This window comes from Parus major, chromosome 19 (assembly GCF_001522545.3).
Source record: "Parus major isolate Abel chromosome 19, Parus_major1.1, whole genome shotgun sequence".
Classification (NCBI taxonomy): Eukaryota; Metazoa; Chordata; class Aves; order Passeriformes; family Paridae; genus Parus; species Parus major.
In genome coordinates this window covers 1-9640 of record NC_031787.1, presented here as the reverse complement: position 1 = coordinate 9640, position 9640 = coordinate 1, and the positions used below count along the sequence as shown (strand labels likewise).

Below are 9640 nucleotides of genomic sequence, written 5' to 3'. Positions count from 1 at the left end.
ATGGCAGAAGAGGGTCTGGGGGGTTGATGGGGCTTTTTGTGAGGCAGGGGCTGAGAAACAGGGGCTAGAAATGCGTCGGGGGTGTCCGTGACTGAATGGGGGACGGGTGAGGGGGCGGATGCAGTATCGCCGCCAGAGGCCGCCCTTCGCGGATCACCGGGGCCGCGTATGCGCACACGGAAATTCACCCCTTGGTATCGGTCGCTGACGCGGCGGCGGGAATATGGAGGCAGCGGCGGCGGCGCTGGGCGGGTCGGGGTTGCCGGGTGCCCTCGTCCTCCTCGTCCTCCTCGTCCTCCTCGTCCTCCCGCTGGCAATCGCGGTGCAACGCTCCGCTCCGCGGGAGACCCCCACCGCCCCGCAGGACGGTGAGTATAATGCGGACGGCGGGGCACCGGGCAGCGCGGAGCGGAGCTGAACCGGAACCACCGACTCCTCCGCTCCCGCAGGACCCAGGGCGAACGGGCACGCTAGGCCGGAGGAGCCGCGGAAGGCGAAGCCGGCGGCTAGGGCTCGCAGAGAGAAGCCGCAGCAGCACAGCTTCGCACACCGGCTGCTCGTCGCTGCCCTCAAGGTATCGCGTATGCCCGGGGCCGGTGCCTCCCGGGTGCTGATGCCGGTGTGCTCCTCGGTATCGGCGTCCCACTCGATGCCGGTGTCCTGCCGACGTTTCCCCCGGTGCCGCTGTCCTGCCGGAGTCGGTGCAGGTGTCCCTCTTGGTGCTGGCGTTCCGCCTATGCTGGTGTTCCTCTTCCCCACCGGTGCTGGTGTCTCATTGCACCCCCCCGCCCTCGCGTCCTCTGTGACCGCTCTCTTGTCTGCAGGGCCACAGCAGCCCGGTCACTTGCCTGGACTTCAGCAGCAACGGCAAGTACCTGGCGTCATGCTCTGAGGACCGCACGGTGCGGCTGTGGAGCACCCGGGACTTGGCAGGGCGGGAGCACCGCTGCCTGCGTGCCAACGTGGAGCTGGACCACGCCGAGCTCGTCCGCTTCAGCCCCGACTCACGGTATGGCCAGACTTTGTACTGGCACCGGGATGTCCTGCAAAGCCGCCAGTCTCACGGCCAAGCTATGCTGGGATCAGTGGTGTTGCTCTGGGATGGGTGGAGGCAGTATCTGTCACTAGGTCATCATGGTATCACTGATCTGTGGCTTTTCCTGAGAGCAGCTGGCACTTAATCACAGAATCACAGTAGTTTGAGATGGAGGGGACCTCTGGAGATCATCTAGTCCAGCTCCTGGTGGGTTAATGTGGTTTTCAGGGCAAATATCCCAGTGCCCAGCTTGTTGCACGCATAGAAGGTACCCGTTGAGGTCGTTGCCAGCTGGCTCTGCTGTTGGAATGTGCTGCTGAGTCTCTCCGTTGGTCAGGGGAGCTCTCGCTGGGTGGGAATTTTGGTGGAAAAGTGTGTTTTGGCTTTTTTAAGTGGTCTCTTTTAGAAAGAGAGGAAGGGATCTCATTTCCTGGTGTGGATAATAAATTCCCTTGTTTTTAGTTCAGTGTTGCAGTTGAGACAACACAGGGAGAGAACTTGGTGCCCTTGTAAATATTTCTACCTTCCAGTGTATCCCTCTCCCCAGGTGCCCCTGAGCGACCTGGGCTGAGCTGGGGCTCGGAGCCTGTCTCTCCACAGGGCTTTCATTGTCTGGCTGGCCAATGCTGAGACTATGCGTGTCTACAAGATGACCAAGAAGGATGATGGCAGCTTCACCTTCACAGCGACTTCTGGGGATTTCCCAAAGAAGCACAAAGCTCCTGTCATTAACATAGGGATTGCTGAGACAGGTATGGAAATGAGCTGCTCACCTCTCCAGATCAGCTTTGATTTCCTTGTGAAGCTACTGGATTCAAAGTGTTGGAGCTTTTGGCATTCTTGGGACTGTGTACAGCACCAGTACTGAACTCTGTAGTCTCTTAGGTTTTTTTACTTAATTTTCTACCAACTGAACCGAAAGGTGCGGTTTTGACACCGATTACGTCCCTGTAACCAGCTCTCTGATACGCATGGTCCCTTAATTTACATTTTCAAGGATGCTGTTTCAAAGAGATCTGTTCGCAATATTGAGAGGATCGCTCAGTGTTCTCTGGGTTGCCAGTCTCTCTTTAACCAGTCAGAAATCTCTCTAGTGAGTTCATACGCTCTATCTTGAACTTCTGGGATCATCTAGAACAGGTCAGGGTGTGTGGGTAGAAGTTACATTTTAGTGGTGAGGGCTAGATGGATTAATGCATCAGGTATGTGCCAGTGGCAGTTGCAAGCAGGTGGATGTGAGTTCACCTCTGTAATAAGAGAGCAGGGAAAATGTTAACTAAGACTGCAGCTGTGAAAGTGAAACCTTAAACGTACAACAGGTAGCTGGAAGGTAAACAGGCAACTCTCTGCCTGGGCTGTGTTGGCAAAGGGGAAAGCGGGCACAACCAGTAGTCATGGATCATAGAGGTGTGACTGGGATTCAGTTGCCTGCCTGCTATCCACGGCTTGAAAAGTGCTTATCCTCGAGCTGAGTTTGGGCATGCGTGGTCAGGTGTTTGTTCCTGTTTGTGGCATAGCCCAGTGAGGCTGCACATGAGGCTCCCAGCTCTGCTTGCAGGGCTTAGGGTCCTGAGTACAGGGCACACATGGGTTCCAGTGCCTGCTGCCTGCTTGGGAGCCAGGGTGAGTACTGAAGCATAACCAGGAGCTGAGTCTTCTCATACTGCTCTTTACTCTGTCCCAGGATACACTCCTTGGATTTTGGTGCTGCCGCTGGTTTTCTTCAGCTGCAGGGAGAAGTTGTCCTGTGCTTTTATTGAGTCTGTGGCAGCATTAGGTCTGGAGGCTTTTCTGATCTTTGCCTTTTTTTCCCCAGGGAAGTTTATCATGACAGCTTCCAGTGACACCACCATTCTGATCTGGAGCCCAAAGGGAGAAGTCCTGGCCAGCATTAACACCAACCAGATCAACAATGCCTATGCCACGGTGTCACCCTGTGGGAGGTGAGTGACAAGATTCCAGGCTGCTCCTTTGCACAGGATAGCATCAGTTCAGACCACCGGCCGTTAGTTGTTACTGTAATGCAATTTTCTGAGGGTTCCACAGTTTAAAAAGGTATTTTGGCCCCCCAGGAGATGGAGCTCATGTGGGCTCAGGCACTCCTTTGTTGCTGTCCTGCCTCAGCACTGCTATTCTGGTAACCCGAGAACAGCTTCAGCCTTAGGTTGCAGAGGTGGGACAGAGCAAATGACCTATGCAAAGAGAACAGCATTTTGAACTTGTCTGTGACCTCTTAAAGGTTAGTAATAAAAGTAAAGGTTTTATTTCTGGGAGATCTCTTTATCAGGAAAATTGCTCGCTGCTGTAGGTTGATTTGCCTTGCTCCTGGCTTGAGGAGTTGGGGGATCAAAAGCATTTAGCTCTTTCACTTTGCCCGGAGAGTTTCTCATTCCTGAGTTGTTCTGGTGCTCTTCCTTAGTGTTCCCTTGTCGCTAGGGGACACAAAGTAGGAAACGAGGGTTCAATATTGCAGCAGCTGAGATTTCATTTCCGAGGAAGCAAAAGCCTTTATTTCAGGGTTTTCAACCCTTTTTATGCGGTATTCTGATACAGGTTAACCTGATCGGTGCAAGGAGCAACACATCTCTCATCCCATTGGTGGGACAAGCGAAAAAACACTCTCAGAACATCTGTGTTGTTGTTTTCAGAACTAAAATCCTATTTTCACAACAGTCCTTGACAGAGAAAAGTTTCCCAAAAGACTTTCCCTTGGGAAACACATCAGCCACCGAAAGGCTGAAGCTCAGGTTTGGAAAATTGTGTCCACGTTCCATTTATCAGCCAGATTTCAGGGAAAAGTGGAAATTACAGCTGACCAGACTTGAGCGCAGGAGTCAGGACAGGTTTGCAAGAGCTGTGGCCCTGCCTTGCTCAGGTCCTCTGTAAGAGGCAGCCTGTGTCTCCGCTTGTTCCTTCATGCAGGTTTGTGGCATCCTGTGGCTTTACCCCCGATGTGAAGGTGTGGGAGGTGTGTTTTAGCAAGAATGGAGACTTCAGCGAGGTAACCAGGGCTTTTGAATTGAAAGGCCACACTGCTGGTGTACAATCCTTTTCCTTCTCCAATGACTCAAGGAGGTACGTGTGTGTTACCTGCTCTTAGTTAAATGTCTCATGACATGGAAGCTCATTTCCAGGGTTCACTAGCTGCACCACTGAGCTGTGGAGGGGTAAAACACTGCCCTGGGGAGCCAAATCAGGCTTGTGCCACCTGTGTATTCCTTGCTCGTAGGAATCTCACATGGTTTAACAAGACCAAGTGCTGAATGCTGCATCTGGATCAGGGCAACCCCCAGTATCAATCCAGGCTGAGGATGAGCAGATTGAGAGCAGGTTGGGGGTGCTGGTGGGTGAGAGCTGGACATGACCCAGCTCAGAAACTCTGCTGGGTTGATCCCACAGTGTGAGTGGCAAGGGAGAAGGGAATTCTGCCCCTGTGCCCCACTCAGGTGAGACCTCACCTGCAGAGCTATCTCCAGCTCTGGGGTCCCAGCACAGGAAGGACATGGGGCTACTGGAGTGAGTCTAGAAGAGGCACCAAGATGATCAGAGGGATGGAGCAGCTATGCTATGAGGAAAGGCTAAGAGAATTGGAACTGCTCAGCTTGGAAAAGAGAAGGCTTCAGGTTATGTAATTGTGACCTTCCATGGCCTGAAGGTAGCAAGAAAGATGGGAGAGAAACTGTTTACAAGGGCCTGCAGTTTCAAGATAACAGAGAATGGTTTCAGGCTGACAGAGAGTGGGTTAGATGGGATATTAGGAAGAAAGCCTTGGTTGTGAGGGTGGTGAGGCCCTGATACAGGTTGCCCAGAGGAGATGTGGCTGCCCCATACCTATGTTGGAAGGGGCTTGGAGCAGCCTGGTCCAGGGGAAGGATTTTTTGCTTTGGATAGAGAATGCAGACTGTATATGTGTACAGACACACCCTTCCCAAGATATCTCTCTCCAGAGAGGATTCCTGGTTCATGGGCAGGGGAAGAGGGTGCTGCCCCTTTTACCAGCATTCACTGTGCTCTCTCTTGGCTGCAGGATGGCGACTGTATCAAAGGACGGCACATGGAAGTTCTGGGACACGGATGTGGAGTATAAGAAGCAGCAGGACCCATACCTGCTTCTGACAGGGCAGTGTGCAGTGCTGGACCCATGCCGCATTGCCCTGTCCCCTGACGGCCGCACAGTCGCCGTAGCGGGCAACACAGACATTGTGGTGTACAACACGCGGCGTGGTGAGGAGGAGGAGCGTTTTCTTGGTGTGCACAGCCACCGTATCATTGACCTCGTCTTTGACACCACCGGCCGCTATGTCGCGTCCTGTGGGGACCGCACGATCCGCGTCTTCCACAACGCTGCCGGGCACCGTGCTGTGGTGGAGGAGATGGAGGCCCTGCTGAAAAAAACTGGGAACAAAGCCACACGGGAGAGGCTGGAGCAGCAGATCTCCAGTGCTCGCAAAGCGTTGGCTGCCATCTATGGCAAGAAGCACTGAGCTACACGTACAACAGAAGGAAGCTGTGCTCTGCCTTTGGGGATGTTTTTTTTTAAAAAAACTTAGTTTTTAAACAGCAGTAATAAAAAAACAGTGCCTGGGTCCTTCCTTGTGTTCCCTGTGATGGATGGGACAGGGCTGGGGACAGCGGACTCTGCCAGTGTCATGCTGCTGTGTTCTTTTCCCCCCGGGTTTGGATCATTAATATCCCATGGAAGTGATCGCTAAGGCAGTGCCTACGAGTTTTGCTGAGCTTAGAAATGGGAGTTGTGTGGATCTGGGGTAGGTTTTTCGGTTATTTCTTTTTATCCAGGGGAGTTGCCAAAGCTCAATCTTTGATGCTAAAGGGTGGGGATTCTGCCGCAGAAGACGGGGCAGTGCTGTAATGGTGCAGCGGGCCTAGGATGGCCCCAGTCCCCCGGTCCGGGGTCTCGGGGTGATCTCACAGCGCGGAGCGGGATTTGCCCCAAAGGAAGATGGCGTCGCCTCGCCTGCGCGCCGTTTCCGAGCACGCTGGGGGGGCGGGGGGGGGCGGGGCTGTGTACGTCTGTGCAGGCGCAGCAGCCGGGGCGTGTCGGGCGTGGTGACGCATGACGCGCAGCGCGCGGGCGGGCCGCGCAGGGCGCGTGCGCGGGACCGGGTGCGGCGGTGGGTGCGGCGGGGCTGGTGCTACGGTGCTGCGCGCGCCATGTCGGGGCGCTCGGTGCGGGCCGAGACCCGCAGCCGCGCCAAGGATGACATCAAGAAGGTGATGGCAGCCATCGAGCGCGTCCGCAGATGGTGAGGGCGGGCCCGCGGGGGGGAGGGCCCCGCCTACCGCGCGCAGCCAATCACCCCGCCGCGGGGTGCGACCCGGGAGCGCGCGCCCAACCAGCGGGTGCGGGCGGGGGTGATGGCCAATGGGAGTGGGACGGGGGACGAAAGCGCCCCTGATGGGCGGTTAGTCCAGCCAATCACAGTGCGGGGGGCGGGAGGAGTGCTGCGGAGTGCTGAACTGACGGTCCTCTGGGCCAACCGGAGCGTGGCGGAGTTTGTTGCCACGGTGCCCCAGGCCCGGTCCGGCCCGTCAGCGTTGCGTCCCGCAGGGAGAAGAAGTGGGTGACGGTGGGCGACACGTCCCTCCGGATATTCAAGTGGGTGCCTGTGGCGGACAGTAAGGAGGTGGGTACCGCGCGTGGAGACGAGCCGGGAGCCACCGCCCATAGGCAGCCTAGACCCCTTAACAGCCCCCCCTTATGCTGACGTCTGAGCCTCCTCCAGCCCCACCGACTACTGAGGCCCACCTCCGAGCCCCCCAGTTCCACTGAACGCCGCCAAACCCCCCTGCGTCCCCTCCGAGTCATCCCCGCTGAGCCCTCCCAGCTCTGCCGAGCACCCTTGAGGCTCCACTGAGCCTTTCTTGCCCTTTCCAGATCCCCTGAGCCCCCCCAAGCCCTTGATCCTTTCCCAAGCTGACCCCCGAACACAGCCGAAGCCCACCGAGTCCCTTCTGAAGTCCTATGAAACCCTGTCAAGCCTTCTTGATCCACCCCCCGCCCCAACAAGCCCCTTCAGTTAACCTGAGCCCCCCCCAAACTATCGAGCCTCTGCTGAGCCCTCTGAGCTCTCTTGAACCTCCCCCCCTCCCCCAGACTCTCCGCTTGACTTCTCTAAGGACTTGCTTTACTCGGTATCATTGCTGGACGACCGTCATCTCCTCCTCTCTTTCCTGATTCCCAGTCCTTTTGTAGATGGAATTTTGCTTCTCACGTAGGAATGTGCTCCCAAAGCCAAGGGAAAAGGCCAGGTTGTGCACATCGCTCTGGGCTTCTGGAGACAGAAAGGGGAATGTTTCCTCTGGAGCAGCGTGTGTTCCTCTGACATTGTGTTTGTGCTTTCTCTCCTCAAGAAAGAGAAATCCAAATCGAGTAGCAGCACAGCCCGAGAACCCAATGGCTTCCCAGCTGACACCTCTGCCAACTCCTCCCTCCTTCTGGAGTTTCAAGGTGGGTCTGGCTGAGCTCCCTTCAACCTGGGGAAATACTCCAAGGCTGTACAGTAGCTGGAACATTGCTGGTTCTGTGAGCTGCCGGTATGGGGAAGAGCAGTGCTCGCCTCTGAGCACTGACATGAAGTGGAGAAGTATGGAATTGAGCTGTGGAGTTGGACTGATCCACTTCTGATTGTCCCTGTCCAAACTGTTCATTTTTGCTGTCAGAGAGTCTTAGTGGGCTGTTTCTGGTATTTGCTGGGGGAAGCTTCACAGCCAACTGGAGGAGTGGAGTTTCCTGCTTCCCCCTTTCTGGTCTGCTAGGGAGAGGCCAGTAGCCACCTGCAGCCAAGCTTGCTTTTCCAAGTTACTTCCATGGACCTTAGGGTGAAGGGGCAAAGGACGTCTGGGTCTGGGCACTGTGGTACAGCCAGGAGAGGCTATGGCAGCGCCAGACTCACTGCTGAAATAGAGTGTACACATCTGTCCAACCCCTGCTCTGTATGTGGCTAAGCAAAATTAGGAATGTTCTGACACCTCCAGGAGATGTGGTGGGGTTATGCTGCAGGTCTGCAATTTGGGAAGGTGTGTGCCAGGCCTGCCTCCTCATTGGGAGACAGGTGCTGAGCATTAATCCTGGTGTTGCTTCACAGAGGAGGAACAAAACCCAGGAGATGTCCAGGGCCTTCCCTAGCTGCAGATGTGAGATTTGACAGTGCTCGTTCTCATTCCCAAGGCAGGAGCATTCCCTCTCCCACAGCCAGTTGTGTAAATGATTCCCACTGTGTTCTGGAGGACAGTCCTGTGCCTGACAGCCCTTGGGCTGATAGGGAACAGTGAATCCCCTGTTTAACTCTCTGACTCTGCTCTGCCTTCTCGGCAAGACTCCAGCTTGCAGTGCCGCCCTGGGCTGCCTGTGCTCCTGGGTCAAGGTGCTCTTCTTCACCAGGTGCTGTTTCTGCAGATGAGAACAGCAACCAGAGCTCCCTGTCTGACGTGTACCAGCTCAAGGTGGACAGCAGCCCCAACTCCAGCCCCAGTCCCCAGCAGAGTGAGTCCATGAGTCCTGCCCACACGTCTGACTTCCGCACAGATGACTCACAGCCTCCTACCCTGGGGCAGGAGACCCTGGAAGGTGGGTGCTGGGCTGGGAAGGGAGGAGGCAGATGTGTGGGCTCAGGGAAGGCCCCTCCAGAGCTGTTGGTGGTTTGGTGGGTGGCCTTGGCACTGCTGGAAGCTGGCATCAGGGACTTCCTCTGCTAGGTGTTGTCCTGGCTCAGCACTGAGCTTGGTGCTGGCTCTGCATTTATTTTGAACCACCTGTTCTCCCCAGAGCCCTCCCTGCCTTCCTCAGAAGTGGCAGATGAGCCTCCCACTCTTACAAAGGAAGAGCCAGTCCCCCTTGAGACTCAGGTAAGGGAAGGGGGATTGAAACCATCTCTAAATGTGCATGGGCCCAGATTGGCCCTTTGACCCTTGTTGCTGCTTCTTGTAGCAGAAGCATCTCGGTGGATGAAGTCGCTCTGCAGTCCCAAATGCCCCCTGGGAGCTCCCAGAACCTCCTGGTTTCCTGAGCTTTGATCTTTATCCCCTGGTTCAGATCAAGTGTTGAAGTGTGAGGGAAGGATGTGGGGGGTGTGGGAAAATGATGAAACTGTCAGGCTCCAGGCTGGAGTGGGTTCCCATTCCTGGTGCCCTGGGGTCTGTGCATAGGTGACGGCCCGGAGTGTCCCCATGGTGTGAGACACAGCTTTGTCGAGGTATGTGTAGCTCGGTGTCACTGCCTGTGACCTCTGGCTGTTGCAGGTAACTGAAGAGGAGGAGGACTCCGGTGCACCACCTCTAAAGAGATTTTGTGCTGACCAGAACTCTGTGTGCCACACGGCCTCGGAGAGCTAACCTGCATGGCCCGGCTCCTTCGCCAGCCTCTTGCAGAGCCGCCTGGCCTCCCAGGACCAGCGCTTTCCCTCCAGCCTGCCCCTTCCCCAGTGTCGGGGCTCTTACCACTCACATCAAGCGTGCCCTTCCCTGCCCTGCCCCTGCGTGACGGATGGCGCTGCTGCCAGTACCTGCAAACTTGCCTCTATTTATTGGCTCCCTCTCTCCCTGCTCCCTGCCCTAGAGCTGGGGGTCTCTGCTGGGTGGGCTGCA

At 56.0% G+C, this 9640-nt stretch overlaps 2 protein-coding genes across 7 annotated transcripts; both read left to right on the top strand.

Moving 5' to 3' along the window:
* The first annotated feature begins 118 nt into the window (after positions 1 to 118).
* On the top strand, positions 119 to 5628 carry TBL2 (transducin beta like 2). Of its 4 annotated transcripts, XM_015646876.3 has the most exons (7): positions 119 to 368; positions 450 to 574; positions 825 to 1009; positions 1637 to 1788; positions 2853 to 2979; positions 3959 to 4111; positions 5064 to 5628. In XM_015646876.3, exons 1-7 carry the CDS (start codon positions 224 to 226, stop codon positions 5518 to 5520), a joined length of 1344 nt encoding a protein of 447 aa, XP_015502362.1. In that variant the 5' UTR covers positions 119 to 223; the 3' UTR covers positions 5521 to 5628. The 4 variants fall into 4 exon arrangements, with proteins under 4 accessions (XP_015502362.1, XP_033374818.1, XP_033374819.1 ...); XM_033518927.1 differs by lacking the exon at positions 3959 to 4111 and having other exon boundaries at positions 149 to 368; XM_033518928.1 differs by lacking the exon at positions 450 to 574 and having other exon boundaries at positions 267 to 368; positions 1584 to 1788.
* A 523-nt stretch (positions 5629 to 6151) lies between these two features.
* BCL7B (BAF chromatin remodeling complex subunit BCL7B) lies at positions 6152 to 9565 on the top strand. 3 transcript variants are annotated; one of them, XM_015646193.2, is made up of 6 exons: positions 6152 to 6300; positions 6606 to 6681; positions 7409 to 7505; positions 8454 to 8624; positions 8823 to 8902; positions 9296 to 9565. In XM_015646193.2, the coding sequence occupies exons 1-6, from the start codon at positions 6209 to 6211 to the stop codon at positions 9386 to 9388; spliced, it is 609 nt and encodes a 202-aa protein (XP_015501679.1). In that variant the 5' UTR covers positions 6152 to 6208; the 3' UTR covers positions 9389 to 9565. The 3 variants fall into 3 exon arrangements, with proteins under 3 accessions (XP_015501679.1, XP_015501678.1, XP_015501680.1); XM_015646192.2 differs by having other exon boundaries at positions 8439 to 8624; XM_015646194.3 differs by having other exon boundaries at positions 6169 to 6268; positions 8439 to 8624.
* Positions 9566 to 9640: the final 75 nt, after the last annotated feature.

Bases quoted from the DNA above. Each gene is read 5' to 3' on its own strand.
- TBL2 (XM_015646876.3), top strand. From the start codon at position 224: ATGGAGGCAGCGGCGGCGGCGCTGGGCGGGTCGGGGTTGCCGGGTGCC. The intron at 575-824 runs GTATCGCGTATG...TCTTGTCTGCAG, and splicing joins TGCTCGTCGCTGCCCTCAAG to GGCCACAGCAGCCCGGTCAC. The intron at 1,789-2,852 runs GTATGGAAATGA...TTTTTTCCCCAG, and splicing joins CATAGGGATTGCTGAGACAG to GGAAGTTTATCATGACAGCT.
- BCL7B (XM_015646192.2), top strand. From the start codon at position 6,209: ATGTCGGGGCGCTCGGTGCGGGCCGAGACCCGCAGCCGCGCCAAGGAT. The intron at 6,301-6,605 runs GTGAGGGCGGGC...TGCGTCCCGCAG, and splicing joins ATCGAGCGCGTCCGCAGATG to GGAGAAGAAGTGGGTGACGG. The intron at 6,682-7,408 runs GTGGGTACCGCG...TCTCTCCTCAAG, and splicing joins CTGTGGCGGACAGTAAGGAG to AAAGAGAAATCCAAATCGAG.